The sequence below is a fragment of the Mytilus trossulus genome, chromosome 1 (assembly GCF_036588685.1).
Source record: "Mytilus trossulus isolate FHL-02 chromosome 1, PNRI_Mtr1.1.1.hap1, whole genome shotgun sequence".
In the NCBI taxonomy this organism is placed as follows: Eukaryota; Metazoa; Mollusca; class Bivalvia; order Mytilida; family Mytilidae; genus Mytilus; species Mytilus trossulus.
The window spans coordinates 68,126,595-68,148,429 of NC_086373.1; the positions used below are offsets into that span (position 1 = coordinate 68,126,595).

The 21,835-nt window shown below is 31.7% G+C and overlaps 1 protein-coding gene across 4 annotated transcripts in view; it reads left to right on the plus strand.

Moving 5' to 3' along the window:
- Nucleotides 1-21,835, plus strand: part of LOC134683116 (protein Wnt-7b-like) — a 72,442-nt gene that overhangs the window by 18,307 nt on the left and 32,300 nt on the right. Inside the window, exon 1 of one of the 4 annotated variants that reach the window (XM_063542230.1) lies at nt 20,835-21,224. The exons of 2 other annotated variants lie outside the window; for them this stretch is intronic. In XM_063542230.1, coding sequence (XP_063398300.1) covers nt 21,151-21,224 — 74 coding nt within the window. In that variant the 5' untranslated portion in view covers nt 20,835-21,150. Of the gene's footprint in view, nt 1-20,834; nt 21,225-21,835 lie in introns of those variants that run through there. One more of the 4 variants, XM_063542244.1, reaches the window with a different exon arrangement.

Sequence of the window (21,835 nt, forward strand, 5' to 3'; positions counted from 1 at the left end):
AGTGCATATAGCGTGGCACTCTCTAGTCACGAGGCATTAAACGTCTCAATTTGTTTACCAGCCGTGGCTGCGTACTTGTACATGTTCATCCAAATGAACGCTTTTTTGCTCGGGTATATTCGGCCGGGTTAAAGATTTCCAGGGACTATCACATTTCTTCACCCTCATGTCAACTCTATTTTCTAAGTCTACCAGCTGATTAATTTGTTTAACTTCTTATATGTAGCTAAATGCTACTTCATTTACGAAGAAGCAAACACAATGTAATCAATGTATCATTTTTAAGAATTCTACAAAGACTCACAGCAGACCTACATGTAAGAGTCATTTGACATTGTTGTCCCTTTATCTAGTTCTCTTGACCTGAATTTATCATTTAAACATTGTTGGGAGTAACATTGTTTTGGAGTAAAAGGCTGTTCTGAGATGCTGTAACCAGTTTGATGATTTATCGCCTCCTTGAATATATATTGGTGTCAAAATGTTCATAAATCTTTTCATAACAAAATAGTCACGAATTTGATATAAACGTTTTATTACTATTTCATGTAAAATTACAAATTATTTAACATTGTATATTACCATAAATTTCCATGTTTACAACTTATATTATAGTTTACTTACGAATTAAAGTTTGAAAATGCACTTTAGAAATACATTTCATCAAGTTTGTATATTAGTGCATAAAACATGTGTTCAAATGATGACCTGCCTTTAAACATTCAGCGTTTTGTAGATACAGCTTACAACTGACTCGGAAATACAACTCTTATAAGCTCTCTCGCCATTTTTTGAAGAATTTATATTTGTAAATACATATAAGTCACTTGTAGAAATTCTTTTTTTTTAATCGTTGATCTTTCAGTCGATAATAATTTTTGCTGTAAAACGTAAGTAAATGTATAATACAATTGATAAACTGGCGTTTATCGTCCAGTGACAAATAGCACATTCATATCAAAACGTGAACATGTTACAGTGATATGAAAATGAACACTGATATGAACTAGACCGACACATAGAGAAGGATATTTAAAATACTAATTTCATAATGTAACAATTCGAAAGAAGATATTTCACCATACCCAGTCATATTTTTCTGGCTTCAAACCGCTCAGTATATTCTCTTTTTTTTTCGGAATGCGGTTTGCTTGGCAGGTCTGACATTTTTTTTTATCTGGACGGGTATCGAACCTCTAATATTTAATCACAAGACGACTATCGAGGCGGTTTAATTCAATTTTGAGTGCTACACTTGTACACATCAAAATGGTAGTAAACTCGAGCTTAAAATGCGATGTTGATATATTATCTACATTCTATGACGAATTAACAGTTCGATAAGTATATATCGTATATAATTTAATCGTATAGCAGTATTTTCACTGATATGGACACTTAAAACGAAGCTAACATATCCCACCATATACAGGGTGTTATTCCGCGGTTTAGGTGTAATTCAAAATGTTTGCTTTCTTACCCTCATTTTCAAGTAGTCGACTCATACCGTTCCACACCAATCTATTGTATTAATTGTTTATTTGTTCTTGTCGTAATGTTACATGAAATATTGGCTACGAGTATAATTTACACAACAAAGAAGTTATCAAACAATTTTGTAGTTGTGATAAGTATATCCTACATTATCGATATATTAGTGATTAAATGTTGATTGATACATGTACGTTGACATTTACCGCTTATTACCTATAAAACATTATACCGAAGTAAAAAAAGAGGCACAATATGTGCATTTCATGCATTGGCTTTCTTCAGTGGTGTACGAGAGAGATGAAAGCATAAAACTTTGAAAACCAATAAATAAAATATCATTTTTTTTAAATGCAGAGGTAGATTTAGTTCTGTGGATTAGTAGCGTTTGATCTTGTTTATATATGAGTTTCAACTTTTGAATTTGCCTTGGACTTTTGTACTTTTGTTATACATGTAGTTGGTAACATTCACGTCATTGGGTCTCTGATGAAATTTACACACTAAAAGAAGAGACCAAAGAAACATCATCATCCAAAAAGGGAAAATTAACAATAGGGAAACATTCGTCTCTTTTGATGTTAATTTTTGTATAAAACAGTTTCCCGTGTGAATCTGAAATATCCAAATCTAGCAAAAGACAGAGATGGTTAAATATAAAAAAGAAGATATGGCATGATTGCCAATGAGACAACTATCCACAAAAGACCAAAATGACACAAGCATTACCAATTATAGGTCACCGTACGGCCTTCAACAAGTTTAAAGTTTAGTCGTCCTTTGTCGTAGCATACCTGAAACAGTTATTGAGAAGGATGTATACCCTCGTTACTGATATTGGCATACTGAGCAAAAGCGTGAATATATTTCATCACCAAAAAAGGGCAAGCGTGTTTTACTTTACAATAATGATATTAAGATCATAATACGAAAAAAATTGTCTGTTGAAATATCAACCCGTAAAAATTGAAAAGTACGGTCAAGTATTGTTTTGATTGTCACTTGAAAAAAAGTATTGGTTATTGGCGTGAGTGTGTTGTTTTTTCCCGACCTAGAACAAAAAGGTTTCATTTTCATTTACCATTCTTAAAGAAAATGAAGAGGATCATTATCTAGATAAGTTGTGCCTAGGAGAGCTCAACACGAAAATGATAATAGGTTTATTTGTTTATGGTTACTTTTGGCAATTACGCATAATTATTGGTTGAATGCAACATAACATTCAATCATATTTCAGAGTGAAAAAAAATTGGGAGTGATCTCAAGTGCTCCGGATTGGTTATCAGATCCTGCACAACATGTGGCACTCGTCGTGTTACTCATGTTACCACAAACCCGGTAAATAAGCTAATTGGTAGGTTACATTCGTTTTTTAAAGGAACGAATTGTAGTTACAACATAATATAAGGAACAATACTCAATATTATCTGTGAAACGGAGATTCCATAACGCCAACCTACTCGCAATGGCGTCCGTAAAATTGACGAAGGGTTGATTTCAAATTCACAATTTGAAACTCTTGGTTTACTAGCTTCCTTGTGAGCAGTTACCCTCTATCAAAGAATGGGGGTAGAAAATACAAGCCCGGGAATATCTTATCAATTGGGATAATATATATACTCCGTATGCAGGCAGGTTCTGCTGACATGTTGCTACATAGAAATGGAAAGTTCACTATTGGGAAGCTCATATCATCTCTTTACTGGAAAAGTTTTGATTTCAACCGACCCTGAAATATCCAGTCCTTTCTCTCTAGTTCGTTGGGATAGATGCGTTCAACATAGTCACCAAGTTTCTAATTATTTAAAAAGAACATCATCTATATAGCGGGAAATAACGTTTAAGGGTATTGCTAACTCTTTTTCTTTCTTCCAAAGAAGTTTCTGCATGAAGTCAGCCTCATAAGAATAAAGGAACAAGTCGGCAAGAAGAGGTACCCAATCGGTTCTCTTGGGAGTGCCGATAGTTTGCTGAAAAACAAGTCCTCCAAACGTAACAAATATTTTGTCAACCAAGAAATCAATCATCTTGATTATGTCAGTTTCAGAGAATTGTTTGTTTGATTCAGATTGATCTTTTAGTTTGGAATGAAGAAATTTGTGCAAAGTGTAAAAAAAGTCAATGTTTTGAAGCTATTGAAAGATGAAGGAGTCTTAGATTGTATGTACTCTAAAAGATGTTTGGATTTGATTCATGCCATCTTTAGGATATAATATCTAACCTGTTCCATCGAAATGCATATGCTCTAGACATCAAAGTCATAATTCGTCTTACATTAACCCAGAAGTATAAATGAGTGACGTGTAAACAGAAATATATGTCCTGTTAAATTGAAATATAACAAATTCATCTTATATCGATAGCAATTTGCAGTTGGGTTTTTCAAAGCTTATGTACATGTTTGGTTACATTGTACTCAATAACTGTTGTTCATTCTTTAAAATAACCTATCTAAATAATTATTTGAACAAAACAAGGTTTAATTAATTTCCGGTTTTTGCGTTTAATGATGCCCTTTACAGAACATCAAACTAATTAAAGTATTATTAAAGATGATATCCGACTGATTGTCTCAAGCTCTTTGACAGACATCTTTTTTTTCCTGAAAGGAACAACTTCCGGTTTACCATTTCCCCGTCTATTATAGTGTCTTGTTACGCGAATGTTTAATTAACAACGTTTCATTTACCAGCAATGTACTACAAGACATTGACTCAGAATGTTATATCCGACATATTTGATATCTCAAACCTACAGGAAGCTTTAACTCAGGAGACGACTATATTTGTCTGTATGGGTAAAATTCACGTAAACGATGTTCAATGAAAACAAATGGATTTTATGTTTTCATATATATAGACATTAAAAGTAAAAGCAGTATTTAGATAATGGTCCCTATAAGTTCTATGGTGATTAAGGGGATACTGATTTTCCATTCCAGGTACAATGAGTGTTACATAATTTGTTAAGCGTTCAGTGAATGAATGTTCAATTTCAAACCCTCAAAACAATTCCCATTTCAAACCTGACGACATGGTATTGCAAACTATTCTCAATTCAGCTGGCTTATTGTTATATTATCAAAAAGATTATCCAATTGATCAGTCTCCGATAATGATGTCGGAAGACAGAAAGATTTAGGAAGACAGAAAGGAGGAATACATAATGAAGTTAATTAAAGCAATTTCAATGGTCTCAATTATAAGAATATTTATTTACTTTAATGTCACTCCTTTTTTATCTTGGCTTTATTTCTTGGGTGTTAATTTACAGTTTTAAATTACAACCAACAATTGCTTGCACTTTTCTCAAGTTCCTTTTTCATTAGTATCGTTAGATAGACATTGTATAACATTGTTATCTACCTTTTCGATGAATGAAAATTACGTCTTTGTATTCTTATGCTATACGCATGACCGTTCCGACATTTTTGTCAATTTTCTAACAATGTCATTTATAGATATCTATGGAATTTATGAAATTTAATAGGAATGTTTTAGCTGATTGTATCAAACAATTGGCCTATGCTTTTTGAATGTCATTCAGATTTCGATGTGAATATCTGATACATTTATAATAAGTTTGTCAGTCTATGATTTGTCTGTTATAATAAATGTTAATTGATGAAATCAATTTCATTTTTGCACAAAGGTGTAATGAAAATTATCGAACTTAAGCTGTTAAAATAGCTATGTCATTTCTTGTGCTGATTAAGCGATATACTATCGTTGGTATTCCTTTGACATTTGTATTACGTAATTTTTACATTGTAAAGGAGTGTGATCATTTTTTATGTTCATAATACTAACGTTTCTACGTATTTGTAAATCCCTGATTTTTTTAAATGTTGAGGGTTTGAGTGTTTCCGGTGAAAGAAAATCCAGAAAAGCGTTTCGGACGCACGAAATGGTTTAGTCTTATTTTCGTTAACTGGGAAAATAGAATTAACAATTAACTTCATTTAACCTTCTAATATCCCTTTCTAAACACAAAAGTATAGGCATCAATTTTTTAAAAGCTAGTTCAAAGGCAATTACAACGAATAATTAAATCATGGTTCATTTTCAGTTTTTTTTTATTGTTAAACCATACGTAACAAGTTTTTGATTAAAAGCAGTATTAAAATATTTGAGTTATGTGTCTATTTTATATTTTCTAGTAGTAGTAGTATTATTATTAGTAGTAGTAGTAGTAGTAGTAGTAGTAGTAGTAGTCGAGTAGAAGTAGTAGTAGTAGTAGTAGTACTTATAGTTATAGTAGTAGTAGTAGTAGTAGTAGTAGTAGTAGTAGTCGAGTAGAAGTAGTAGTAGTAGTAGTAGTACTTATAGTTATAGTAGTAGTAGTAGTAGTAGTAGTAGTAGTAGTAGTAGTAGTAGTAGTCGAGTAGAAGTAGTAGTAGTACTTATAGTTATAGTAGTAGTAGTAGTTGTAGTAGTAGTAGTAGTAGTAGTAGTAGTATCTAGTAGTAGTAGTAGTAGTAGTAGTAGTAGTCGAGTAGAAGTAGAAATAGTCAATATTGCATATTAGCATGGATACTAGCCGCTTCTACATCTCCTGTTATGTATTCATCGTTCGTAGAATAAATAAAATAAGAATAATGTTGCTTATTATTATTGTTTGGGTTTATAAATATTTTTGATTTGAGCGTCACTGATGAGTCTTATGTAGACGAAACGCGCGTCTGGCTTACTAAATTTAAATCCTGGTACCTTAGATAACTATTTACACCACAGGGTCGATGCAACTGCTGGTGGACGTTTCGTCCCCGAGGGTATCACCAGCCCAGTAGTCAACACTTCGGTTTTGACATGAATATCAATAATGTGGTCATTTTTATAAATTTCCTGTATACAAAACTTTGAACTTTTTGAAAAACTAAGGATATTCTTATCCCAAGCATAGATTACCTTAGCCGTATTTGGCACTACTTTTTGGAATTTTGGATCCTCAATGCTCTTCAACTTTGTACTTGTTTGGGTTTATAAATATTTTTGATTTTAGCGTCACTGATGAGTCTTATGTAGACGAAACGCGCGTCTAGCGTACTAAATTAAAATCCTGGTACCTTTGATAACTATTATTACATTATCTCTGATATTTGATTCGTTCATTCAACATTTCCTCTTCCCAAAGATTTCACTGATTGCGTAAGTGTCTATAGTAAATTATAGGGCTTATTTAAACAACTTCATAATGTACTTTTTTTACCTTTTTAATGACCAGTTTTATTGTAGATGAAATAAAACTTATTGTATTACAAATGTTCCTTTTAAATATTTCACACTTCTTATCGGTGCATCCTTTTTTAAAAGTGAGAGGAAATTTTAAGATAAAATCTTATCAAATGATTTTAACACCTGTGGTATTCCAAAAATAGAATATCAAAATATATCCTACATGTCAAAAGAAATGCAACATCATAGAAATGAGAAAATGAAGAAATTGGTCCTGGTTTTTTTTTTTCTCATAAAAAAGAAAAGCAAAGGTAGAACAAATATATGTCCTAGAGAGGAAATGATTTCTTTGTAAAGTAAAACATTCGGATTAAAACAAAAAATATCTGTAACTGACATTATCAAGATGATGTATTTCGTGATTGACAACATATTCGTTATGTTTAAAGAACGTTTCTTTTAATAAGAAAAAGGCAATCCCATGAAAACCAACTGTGCTTCTCAACTTATCTATTTGTTCCTTTATTCAAGTGAGACTGACTTCATACAGGAGATTCTATAGAAGTATAAAAAGATGTTAGCATATTGTCAGTTAACTTCATGATACTCTATATAGATGATGTCCGCTCACTTAATACTTTAATGTTGACTAAGTCGAACGCATCTATCTAATCGAACTTGATATAAAGGATACGACAAATAAAGTTTAAGTATAACTCATATCTTGATTACATCGCAGAAATTGGCAATATGGTGGTCAGTTAAGAATTAAATTGCATGTACTAGAGATGATTTCAACGTCCAAATTGTAAACTCCATTTCTATCTAGCAACATTCCAGTAGCGCCTGTATGTGGATTACACATCTCCAAATTTAAAGGATATTCCTGCGTTTACATTTGCTATATAATAATGTCTTTGCGTTGGTGTTTACATTTTTGAACTAGATAGCTATCCAACCAAGAATTCTAAATTGTAAAATATCCCTTCGCCATCACGAATTGGTTGATAAGTTGGATTATATGTTTCTAAGATAACGACGGACATGTTTCAATTGTCGTAACCATAATCCCGTCCTCTTTTTCTGGAATGTGATTTACCGAATAAGACTCATATCCAGGTTTATACTTATATAAGCACACGATGGATGCCACTTTGGATCAAGATCTGCTTATCTTCCGGAGCACCTAAGATCATCTCCAGTTTTCAGTGGTGTTGTATTTTGTATTCTGTAAGTGTTTTGGTCGGGCTGTTTTCTATATCTTTTACAATTTAATTGTTAGTTTGTTTCTTATCTGTGAGTTTGAATAATCCATTTTGGCATCTCTGATGCATTTTCTTTTCCCCGTTCATAATATATTATTAAGTATGATAAAACAACATATCATATGAATAACATACACCTGTTTTGTTCACTTTAAATGAAGCTGAAATAAAGAGTAAGTCTTGTTACTATCTATAAGTTATATAGTTTTTTGGTAAACAACATAAAGATACAATACTATAGTCTTACGAACTCCAATAACAACGATGCACATCTTACTCAATACCAACCATTCCCTTCTTACAGCATTATGAAGAAGAACGACTGATGTTTAAATGTTATGAATTGCAATGTGATTATGTTTCAACTCGCAAAGAAACATGGTATTGCAGTATAAGTTCTTACGATACTACTAAAGTCATCTGTCCTGTACTGATTGTATCCTTATACCCTCGCTTAATATTACATTTTTTAACGAGATGGATTTGTATGGTGGTGGATTCAATCACGTCATATGGACAAACCCGGTATCGGTTCGTTTGTAGTTTTATTCCGTCTTACTCAAAATAAGAATTTAAAAAATACCGAATTCCTTGGAAAATATTCAAAACATATTTACTAATCTGTAAACTACTGAGTTCAGTTATCACCAAATATCGACCGTAAACAGCTGTTGACCTGTTTTTAACACTTTTGTTTTTTACTCTGTTTCCTTGTTATCTTTCTGTTTTGTTTGTTATAAAAAATCATTAATAAATTGAACTGTACATTACGTAGTGGATTATCAAATATATTGGCCTTGAGCATCGATGAAAATGTCATTTTTTTTAAAAGCGCATCTGGTGCAGAAAGATTGGTTTTGTTAACAATACAACATGGTTTTCTTATATATACTTTTTTTTTTTTTTGGGAGGGGGTCAGATTATAAGTGCACAGCAATTTTAAAACTTGTTTTTTTATATACTATAACAATGAAATATACAATAAAAGGTAAACATCTTGCAAAAAGATCCCACTATTTTTTACTCAGAACTCTGATTTTACACTACAATATTGCATTGCATATACGATAACTGCATGATTGTTACTTCATTGTTTCTCAGTATAATGGTTGAACAAACGTAACCTTTTTTTAAATGTGGCATTTGGGCTAGGAATTCTAACATTTTAAATGGCGGATACGATCATGGTACATCCTACCAAAATCACTTAACTTTCTTAAAAATAAAATGAACTAATGTTTCTGTATCAGTATCCAATAGAAAACATTATATGCACATTAAAGCAATCCACATCTTATTACTCATACTGTGTCACCTTTTTCTGAATAGGAAGTAGTCCTAAGTGCATATTTTTAAAAATACACTTTTCAATAAATAAAATATATAACTTAGAATATGCATTTGTTACATCTGTTACCAATGAATTTAAAATAACTGCAACATCAGGTTTCATGACTTTATTTTCCTGTTTATAAGTTAATGGTAAATCATTAATTATAGTATGAATTCACATTCAGTTCATAAGTAAATTACACAAGATGGTGTATTGTACTGAAACTAATGGTATAATAACATAATTGAAATAAAGGTATGAAACCACTAAAACATTTTCATCAATTATTAACAAATACTCTAACATATAATTAACGATGTCAAAATCAAGTTAACATCTTTAATACTTGTCTTCAACACCCTTGTCCAATTGACTTTCTGTAGAACCCTAAAAACTGAAGAGATAAATACTGATTTACATAGGCAACATTCGTTTTGGACATTTCAATTTTGACAATAATTGCTTAAAATCAATTCATTTTATAATCCCGCAAATTTGTTAAATCAGTAACTGTCATGTGATAACTAACGGAAATATTAAACAATCAGATTTTTAACGGTATTGTTTTGGGTTTGTTTAATTTGTATGTGGCGGTAATTTTACCGGATAGTTTTGCTGTTTTCTAAATTGTTTGCTTTTGGTTTGGGTTTTTTAGGGTCGATGGCTGTGTTTGGTACATTTAATAGGTTTTACGAATAGCTTAAGGATTTGGTGTTTACCTAAACAATGTCAATGTTAATTCGACTTTAATCCCCGTTTGAATTTCAAGATGCTGACCAGTGTTAAAGACGATAAAGTGATATAAATGTATAAGTATCTAATTTGGTTCACTTGTGCTGTTGGAATACTATATGCTTTATGTTCTCTCAACTCATTCTTTTTTTCACATACGTATTCTTTTTCGTACAGTCGATTGATATACCCTAATTTAAAAATGACATTCATTGCCATTGTTTTTCGCATTTGGTGTTATTTTGAAATTTAAGATAAATCATACTTAATAAAGTATACTTTAAATAGAGCATGATATAAATTCTGTAGCGAAACAAGACTTTCTGATTCATACAAGAATAATGATAGTGACTTGCATTTTAATGTAAGCATTATCTAAAAACCAGCGCGTTTTTGTATGTCAGGATAGTCATTCATGATGAATACTAACGACATTTGTTCGATGTCTTATTTCTTTCCATAAAGGTTTTGCAATGAACAAATGTGTTTATCATTTTCGTGCCTTTCCATAGTTTAGTACTTCGACGGCCACTAGAAATTGATACATATAGTTTGTTAGATAAGAACAGAAAGTTTGCTTCGACAACGTCATGGCAAATAAAAACAAATACCCAAATACGACGAAGGGTTACATCACTTCATCGAGAACGAATAACAAGAACCCTATCAAAAACTAGAGATTAGAGCAGGTGCTTTGAAAGGTGAAGAAGATCATGCTTCACATGTAGCACTTCTCACCATGTTCACCATGATAACAAATTCGATGATGACTCTCAATTGGGATGTCACAATCGAAGAACAGAGGGAATAATATGATTACAGACTGTAACAAAAATATTTAGGCAAAAATGCCACATTCATACCTAATTAGAATCGGATTTACTCTCCCCATGATTAAGCCAAGTCGTTTTCGCGTTCGTTAAACAATTAGTAAATTTTGTTATATTGATTTTTTTGATAGAGGCAACATATTTTATATTTAAAAGAACATGTTATTCGTAGGTTTCATATTTAGGTTGATCCATGGCATAGTTTTCTAAATTTCTGCGGGATAATTTTAGAAAGTATTCAGAAACTAAGTTTCCAACTCCCTCGGGCAATGTTTTACCTGATTTTATTGTATATCTCTTTTAATCATATGGCCTCACGATGGTGTCATCAATCATATATGTAGTCAGTGCCTCGGCACTGATAATATTTATAAATCCTTTTCTTACGTTAATCATCAATTGATCAATATAGAAGTAGTCAGAATATAACTTGTAACTAGAAAAATCTTTGGACTCAATTAAACTATAAATTTTCTATTATCGAATATCTGTGACAACAGATGTGTTCTACTAGTCATAACCATCATCTTACCTTCTTGTTCTTGTTTTCACCGAATGCAACTTATCTATGGAGAGTTTTGTGGACTTTGTGGGTTTATGTGTTTGTTTCTTGTCATTGTGTTGTTTCTTCGACTTTGAAATGTCCCGATATTATGTTCTTCCTCTTTTTATAGGGAAGACTATGTTCATTTGTGATGAGTGTGTTCTGTTGATTTTACTTTGATTCTGTTCATATACCGTTTTAGATAAGATTGATTTTGACAATGTTCCAGATTTTGCCTTACCTTAACCATAATTATCTCCGCGCCAGAAGTCGCATAAGGCCTTCAGGCTGCTTTTCACCCTTTTCTATTTTTTGCCGCTGTTCTGGCTACGTTCCAACTGGTCCATCCTTGTTGGTTCCTTTCTCTCTGTGTTGTTCATCTCTATGTAGTTTTTGGCCTTCCTGTAGTTCTTTTCTCTTTAGGAGCCCATTGTAGAGCTACATAGCTGTTGTTGTCTCTATTACGCCTTAATATATGTCCTATCCATGTCCACCGTCTACTTCTGATTTCACATCCGATGTTTCTGGTGTTAGCAATTTCGTTTACTGTTTTGTTCGGTGTTTTACTTTGCCATCTTATTTTTAGGATCTTTCTTAGACATTGGTGGTCTACAGTATTTAGGTCCTTTTCTTTAATGTTTGTTAGTTTCCATGTTTCGCATCCGTACAATAATACAGGTCTAACTAATGATTTATATAGGTGATTTTTCGGCCAATTCCTCTTGCATACCATATGTTTCTTAGGCGATGAAATGTCCCTCTTTCTTTCTGTATTCTGTTCTTGATGTCACAACTTCCTCATCCCTCTTTGTCCATGACTGATCCGATGGTATGTGAACTTGTCTACATCTTCTACTTTCTGGTCGTATAATATTATCAACTCCTAACTCTTTGTTTGTTTGGATCTCAGAGTTTTACACTTTTTGGGGTTAAGTTTCATTCCGACTCATTCAGTTGTTAATTTCTGTGTTTTTTCACCAAGGCCGCTAAATTTTGAGGAAAGAAGTGCAATGTCGTCAGCAAAGTCAGGATTCTCTAGAACAGTATTAAACTCCATCGTATCCCTCTGGCTTTGTCTTCAGTTGTTTTTCGCATGATCCAGTCTATGACAAGAAGGAAAAGAAAACCTGACATTATCCATCCCTATTTTACTCCTGATTTTATCTCAAATCATTCTGATGTTTCTCCCTGATCGATGACGTAACACTTAAATCCTTTGTATAACTCCTTTATGGTTCTTATGATCTTGTCTAGTATTCCGTAGCTCTTCATGATACTAGTATACCGTGGACTGAGTCAAATGCTTTTTCGAACTCTATTAAAAGTATTATTTAAGCTGCCCTCCATTCATTTGTTTGCTCGAGTATGTTTCGAAGGATAAAAATCTGTTCAGTTGTTTCACTTTTTGGTCTAAATCCTGTCTGCCTATTCCTTATTCTTTTATCTATTCCTTCTTTAATTCTTTCTATTAGCATTCTGCAGAATACTTTACTGAAAACAGGTAAAAAGTAAAATCACAAAAATACTGAACTCAGAGCCACTAAAGAGCCACTCCCCTCCAGTTACTACAATCTGTCATATCGCCCTTCTTACAGATCTTACAAATCAATCCCTTTCTCCAGTCTGATGGCCAAATTTCTTCTTCCCATAGGCTGTTAAATATTTCTGCCATTTTTGTCTGCTGTAAGGTCGATGTCTGCCTTTATAAGCTCTGGTGTAACACTGTCTATTCCCTGCTGACTTCCCGTTTTGTGTCTTCTCCAGTGCTCTTTTAACTTCAGCTACTGTCCATTCTCCTAGATCGATCTCGTCTATTATAATTTCAGCCATATCTAACTCTTCCTCTGAAATTGAATGAAGAGGGTCTTGCCTATTTAAAACTTCACTAAAATGTTATACCCATCTATTCAATATATCATTTATTTTACTTTTCAGTTTTCCTTCTTTACTTTTTACTCCTGTGTGTTGCCTCTTTCTTTCACCTGTTAGGATTTTAGTGATGTTATAAAGCTCTATGATTCTGCCATTTTCTGCTGTTTTTTCTGCATCTTCAGCCATCATATTGTACCACTTCCTTTTATCTTCTCTTTTCTTAACCCCTTCATTTTTCTGCTTGTATTCTTCTTTTATTTCACTTTTAATGTGTCCAATCTAGTTCCTTCTAATTTATTTTTAATGTCTTTTCTTTTATCAACCATTTTTCATGTATTGTTGGGTATCCATGGTTTACTGATCTTTTTACTGCTCCTCGATACCTGTTTAGCTTTATATCTCTACTGCACCATCATATTTCAACACTTGATATTCTATGTTACCTTCTGTCAGTACTTGGAATCTGTTTCTCCCTTCAATATTGTACTTTTTCCTTACATCCATTTTTTTAGCTTGTTCATGTCATATCTCTCTCTTTTGCATTTGTTTTTGTCACCTTTATTTCTTGCCAGTTTGATTCTGATCTTTGACCTTACTAAGTAGTGGTCAGTATACACATCTGCTCCTCTCATTATTCTTGTATCTAATATTGATGTCCTCGTGTCCCCTCATACCATTAAATGATCTATCTAGTTTGCTGTTTTTCCATCAGCGGATTTCCATGTTACTTTATGTTTTTCTTTATGTGGGAAAATGAAGCCTGTTATGATGAGGCCGTTGATTTGGTACAAATTGCATAGTAATTCACCATTTTTATTTATTGTCCCACATCCATGTTTTCCTAACCTTATGCATATGGCTTCTGTCTTTGCCTACTTTTGCGTTCAGGTCACCCATAACTATTAGCATATCATTCTTATTGCAGGATGACACATTGTCTTGTAGTTGTTGGTAAAATTCTTCTTTTTCTCTTTTGCATCATTTGTTGGAACATATGCTTGTATAACTGTCAGCTTCTTATACTTTGAATATAATCTTGCTTTTATCATTCTCTAGTTGATTGGTGTCCATTCAATCAATGATTTCTTAGCTCTTTCATTCATCATTATGGTTACTACCTTGACTTGTTGTTCATCATCCCAGACATAGATCACTGTGTCTCCACTTTGAAGCTTGGTTTCACCCGATCATTTCCATATACTCTCACTGATTCATAGTATGTCCATACCATAATTTTTCATTTCCTTCGCTACTTGTGATGCTTTTGATATGGCTGCCATTGTTCTAACATTCCAACATCTTATATACATATTCTGTTTAGGCGCTACTATGGAACCGATCGGCATTTGGGCTTCCTTTCGGCTTTCTTCCAAATGTGTCATGTTTGGTTCCTTAGCAGTACACCAATTTGGGGTTTCTTCAGCGTTTCTGGTTTCTGTAACAAGTTTCAGATTTTGCATAGAAAAGTAATTATTTATATGTATAGATGTATGTATTAAAAACTATTGATTTTGTTTTCACAAATGAATTACTAGTACTCAGATGTTTGAATAAAAGTAAAATTACAAAAATATCAAACTCCGAGGAAAATTCTAAACAGAAGTTCCCTAAGCAAATGGCAAAATAAAAAGCCCAAACACGTCATACGAATGGATAATAACCGTCATATTCCTAACTTGGTTCAGACATTTTTATACAGAAAATTGTAAATCATTTAAGTTAAAAGTCATAAAAATAGTTTACTTCTAGTCGTTAGAAGAAGTTTTTTGTACATTGGGATCATCTACAACACATACAACACCATTATTGACACCAATAATTATACATAAAACAACTGTAGTGTAACCTAAAGAAGACGAAGCTTTTATTTACGTTTTTTTATATATTTTTTAAGGTTAATAAAAAAGTATGTTTTTACATAAATTAGGCCGTTAGTTTTCTTGTTTGAATTGTTTTACATTGTCTTATCGGGGCCTTTTATAGCTAACTATGCGGTATGGGCTGTGTTCATTGTTGAAGGTCTTACGGTGACCTATAGTTGTGAATGTTTGTGTCATTTCGGTCTTTTGTGGATAGTTGTCTCATTGGCAATCATACCACATCTTCTTTTTTATATGTCATTATGTAAAGTTCATACATTCAGGCCGCATTCGCATTCGGTGATAATATATGTTTAAGTTTGCACACAGCTTTTGATGATATTTGCGCGCATTTATTTTAAAGGTAAACTCAGGAAAAAATAAATATAATATTAAATAAATTAAAACTATATACAAAAAACATAAGTGGCCAGATCATATCATTGTATTCATTCATCGTTAAAAATTAATATAAGTTTGAAAGGCTGACTTTTTTAATCGAATCCGGATGTTGGTAAATTCAGAAAAGTGCTTCGGATGCAGGAAATTTGTATAACGGTTTTTTTCTTTATTATTTTTTATCGAACCTCTACCTTTCTTAAACAGGGAGTTGAGTAAGAATCATATTTTTAAACACGGAATGTTTTGTCTGAATTTTTGAAGGTCATATGTTGGTCTCATTTTAAGATATTTTAGATGCAAGTATACTAAGAATTAAGATATATTGTATAACACGGTTTTATGTATGTTCATAACTATACAAACATCATTCATTTATTTAAAGTATGAATTGAACATTTTCATAATTTTAATGAGCAGTTTAACTGATTAAAACAAGATTGATGATAATGACTTGCATTTGGACGATAAATAGAACATTGGCCTTTTTCTGTGTTTTTATTTCATTGTATCTGAAATAGTTTTACATTTAATACATACATGCATTGAGTAGTAAAGTCTCATTCGAGTTTGGAAAAGAGTATTTTTAACTATTATGTTTCTCAAACATTGTACATTATTACATTACATTATACAATTAGGATGAACATTTGCCTTGGATAAAATACATTAATTTTATTACTCTATACGAATGCGGATTTCCTTATATTTTGAAATACAATATACATAATTAATATTAGTGGCTAAAATCAAGCGTCAAACAAACATTGATGGTCAAGTTATACATATAGAAATAAGATCAGTTATAAATGTCTTAAAAAACTATGATTTAGAAATGCAATACAAAAGGGAGGTTTAGCTATCTCTAAACCAAGTTTTATCCACCATTTTATTCGGTAAATGACCTTGCTATGTCAGGAATAAGACAGTTGTTTTCCATTTGGTCCGTTGGTTGATAAAGTCAAACGTTTCATTTTGTTAGTTGGTATGGATTTCCCCTTTTCGAATTTGCCTGGGAGCTCGGTATTTTTGTTGGTCCTTTCTAGATAAAATACACGAGTTTTATTACTAATGCAGATTTCTCTATCATTTCCAAGTACAGGATGAACATGAGTGGCTCACATCAGGCGTTAAACAAACATTCATTGATCGAGTTAAACAAATATGATATGCAGAAATTCAGAACTCCCACAATACCGGTATGTCTTACCTAGAGGATTTTTAAAGGAGACATTGATTTTAAAGATCATCACAAATTTTCTTGGTGAATACGACATATAGACTTTTTGCAGATTTCGAACAATGAAACACTCCAGTGGACGTTTTTATATTTTTGACCGATCCAAAGACAATAACAATCAAAACCAAGGAGTAAACAAAGACTCACAAATCCAAAAGACATTTACATCAACAGTTATAAATAATAAATAAGAAACAACACGAACTCCTCTAAAAACCAAAGTGTGATAGTTTTAATATGCGGCGAATATCATCATATCATAAAGATAAAGATACCTTGATAAAGAAAAACGAAAGGAAAAATCTCATTCCATCTTTTTGTTTATTTTGAGTGGTATATGATTTTAAATGGTATATTTTAAAGATGTAAATTGTATTGTCTAGTTTTTTCCTGGTCTTTTATAGCATTTTTAAGCTATTATGTTGTTTTCTTATATGTCTCTAATTTATGTCTAAGAATCTTCTGATCTTGTACGTAATGCCATGAAAGCTCTTTATATGGTCCTTTATTGGAAATAAAATATTCTAATTCTTATTCTTCTGTTTAAACGATACCAAATACCGCTTATTGCAAGTATACTGTACTAGAGTCACAAATAAAAAGTCAGTCCTCCTTGCAAATGGACATTTTTTGTCTATATCTTTTCAATTTTTTTTATTGTTATTATTATTATCTAGTTTGTATAAATCTACTCAATTTATATGCCACCTTAATATTTGTGCTAGTGCGTGCAATACTTTATGTGTACCTTTGAGTTTGACTGCCTCTGGTGTCTTTCGCCCCTCTCTTTTGACAATTTGTTTTAGAGATTTCTTAAATTATCTATTTAAAGAGCGTGCGACGGCTTACTTGGCCTGCAATGGTTAAATACAAGGACTTCGAAAACAAATTCAATTGTTCTCTTGCTTAGAACGCGTTTTCGCTAACTCAAAAACATATCAGACAAATTTTCTGTAACAAATATGTCATTGTGTCAAAACACAGTACAGTTTCATTGATGCAAAATGTATTGAGTGAAAATGGATTCAGGTAAAGAAAAAAAGGGAAAATTATTACAAGATCTCCAATTGGCGTTACCTTGCATCTTGGCTAAAAAAAAATAATCTTTATTCATTTTGACATTGTAAATGATTCTTAAAAAACTTCAATTTTGAAATGTGTGCCAGCTAGTAAGTACTTTTTAAACATTAGAAAAAATATTGTTAAATTTAAATATCACATTAATTTGATTTCGAATCAAACAGCTTTTGATCTTACTCTTGCATGGACTCACAAAACCAGGTATGATGCTTTAATCACGCGCATTCTATACACACACTCATTAATGCTATGAATTTATATATCAGGATATATACAAGTTAGATGCGGGTTGTTTTTGATTTTACGGTGCTTGATACAGTGCACAAAATCTGAAAGTTTATATTTACAATTTACCTACAACAACCCATCGTGATGGGATCAAACATACATTGATTGTATTTCTAAATTTTCTCATTACACTGAAGCGTAGTCTAATGTCTTTGAAATTTAGTCACCATTCAATGAATTTGATTCAAATATATTCAACACTATCTTAATGAGCTTGTTCAGTGTGTCTCTTCCCTCTATTTCACTATAAGTTTAATTCAGGCTAACTGATTTATTGAACGTTTTTTCAAAGGGCAAGGATAGTTTTCGTATACTTGTCGCATAATAAAATCTATTATATTGAATGGAAGGTTCCACATATGACTTTCATCATCCTTTATATGAATATGATTCATTTTTTCAAATTTTATTGTAAAAACAAACATATAAATATAATATGGTAAATTAAAATTTTGTGGCTTATTTTCCTGTCGTTTTATACTAGGGAAGAATGACTTTATCAACGTTTTAAGCAATGAACTGAGAAGTATACTATCTAAGGCGTGAAAAATCTTTGATCTAACTCAATAAATCTGACGACATCTTATCATCTTTGTTGTGAGTTTTTGGACCAGAAGAAACAGCCATTTTTGGTGTGTTGCTTTTGTTAAAAGCTTCTATAGATATTTCTCAAGAAATGTGTGATCATTATAAATATCCCCGGTTGTACAATGTTAAATGGCGTTTAAATCCCTTTCAAAGCTCATTTAATGAATACTTTTAATGTTGTTAGTTTCTGATTGAACGGTTTATCTAAAAAGTTCAATTATAAATAGAGGATAATGAAATTCTCACCCCCGAAACATGTTTCTCAATTTAAGATTTTTTCTGTGTGTAATATATTTTACTAGATACGTTTTGGTTTAAATATTCAGTTTATAAACTATGCACTTAACCTTAAGTGTTAACTTTCTCAGACAAAATAAAAATAAGGAGATCAAGTGTTATGATTTCCAATGATACAACTATCCATCAGACACCAAATATAGGTTTGACGTTATTAGCAACTATAGGACACCAGATGACCTCAGACAGTTTTTTTGTGTGTGTTTTAAGGGTTTTTTTTGTGAAAAGGCGAAGGATAAAAAAAGAAACATTCAAACTCAAAAGTCGAAAAAAAAAACTAGCTACGGCAAAAAGTATTTGATTTGTCTACTAGACTGAACTTAAAGATCGACTCCCTACTGTCACGTTAAAGTTGCCAATACTAGACTTTTTCTTTTTTTTATTTTGCTTGTCTTATGTTCTTAAACTTTCAAAACTTTCGGTCATGGTCAAAGATAATGAAGGTTATGCCATAAGTTCGTATCTTGCGCTTTGTGGTCGATACATGAATACGGATATAATTACCAGTATGTATAACTGACGGTTGACTGTGAGTACCCACACATACAATACACCCAGGAGGTAGAAGTTCAATATTGAGAAATTCCATGTTTATTAGTATATATTTACCTCATGTTACACGTATGTGTCTAGGCGTTGTTGTATGATCAAATCTTGACAATCTTGAAATCTTCTTGATAATTCAAGTGATACATTTTCATTGATAAATTCATTTTGTTTAAATTACTTTACCGTGTACTTGTACTACAACAGTATCTGCGGTTGCAACTACTTAAGGCAATATTGACTTTAATGTGTTATTGGTTGTTTCATTTGTATGTACATATACAAATGTATTTTGCGGAACAAAAAACTTTAAATTAGTATAAATAGTATCTTATGTCCGTTATTCCAGTGTTATTATCACACAAATCGGTGTCTTCCGTTTATATAGATAATTAAGATACATGTAGTGACTGTACTAGTATATGCTAGCTCATGTTAATAAACCAATTTTCCTATTCCAATTCAACTCCCATTCAGATACCTTCTGTTTTAAATAAAATTGATTTTCTATTTTTCAAAAGAAATTTTAAAATGTTTTAATAGTCCATTGAGTTACATTTTATTCAGTGTAATTCCTGATTTTTGAAACTTACAAAAATACATTAATTGTATTTTCTTTACTTAGTTCATTTGTTGTATATATTAAATTGTTATTTGAAGCTTCTACGAATCGTTAAAGGATATCAATTTCTAATAAATGAACAGTTAGAATCACGAAGAAATAGGAGTTGTGTTGATGGTCTAATGTGCTGTCCAAAGTTTCAGCAATATCTGTTGTCCTTTTTGTATCAGTAGAACTGTTATAGTCCCTGTGTCAGTAATCATAGACTTACAATTCAGTTATATATAGAAGGACTACATTTTAAAGACAACATGACAATCTGACGTACGATAGTGCGTATAATCACTTTAATCTAGTTTTAAAATAGGTCTTAAATTCTTTAAAGAATTGGATTTTTAGTATTTAGATTATACTATATAAACAGAAATAATTTACTTAACACTAAGTACTGATATGCTCCTCAAGGGCCGATATGTCAAGTGCCGTGCCAATCGACGTGAAAAATAAGAAAACAAAACCATAATTGATATTTGACAATTATTATGAATGGTATGTATAAAAGCTTGACTTGTTTTAAAATCGTATTGTTAAGTATGATATTATATATATACAATTTGACGTTGTGAGGCTGTTCCTAAGTGGTGATATGCTCGAATAGTTACAATTACTGACTATCATATACGGTAAGTACATACAATATATACATAGTATATTCTTACAAGGAGATGAGATGATATACCTTTTTCTCGATAATATTGTCAATAAGTTATGCTGTTTAGAAAAAGGGGTGGAGCGATTTGAGAACTGAAGCGTTTAGACCAATGACAATTAATCATAGACGAGAAATTTGACAAAGACTTCAGCTGTCGAAAAAAAAATTCGAACCAATCAAACAAATGCTGCAATGAAGCACAATACATAGGCTATTGAAACAAATTGGCATAGAATTATTTGCTAAGTATTGGATTAACAGTTATGAAGTGTTGCAATTTATTGTGGTACAAGATGGTCTAGAGAAACTCACTAATGACATGAGAATGTCTACTGAGAATGGGAGCTAGGCGTCATACGAAATTTCTACTGGGACTTCTCTATTTCACTTACTGTGTTTATGGGAACTTTCTGTGAGTAGTAAAATCATCACTTTCACAAATTTGTAAATGTTTCACGTATAAGTTGTAAAGACTTAGACTGAATGGCAGAAATTAGTTTTAGTGATTCCATTTTATGCAATTCTTATGTTCATATTTCATACTGGGTTTATAAAAGAATCAATTTTATTGAAGATGATATTTATCATTTTACGTATTTCGTAGACCTATGGAAACTCTCTTTTTGGTTATCAGTTAAATTTCTTATATTTGATTATTATAGATCGTTTAAGGTATTATTAATGATTAGGAATATTTAATTTGACATTAATTTCACAAACCTTTTTTTATAAGAACACTACGTGTATCCAAATGATATAAATTATCAATTTCAACGGTACACATTGTTACAAAATGTATACGGTAATGTTTGTAAATTTTTAATTTTACAGTTTTATTAACCGGTGTTTTATTATTAATGTAAAATGGACAATATGATCGTTATTTGTTAATGTATTAAAGCACGTGTTTCTTACAGATTTATTTTTCTCCTGTGGTGATCTGTTATGGGTTTGTTTACTTAAACGTTTAAAATATTTTATTTTGTCTTTGATAATAATTATTATTTTAGACTCGAGGGTGGT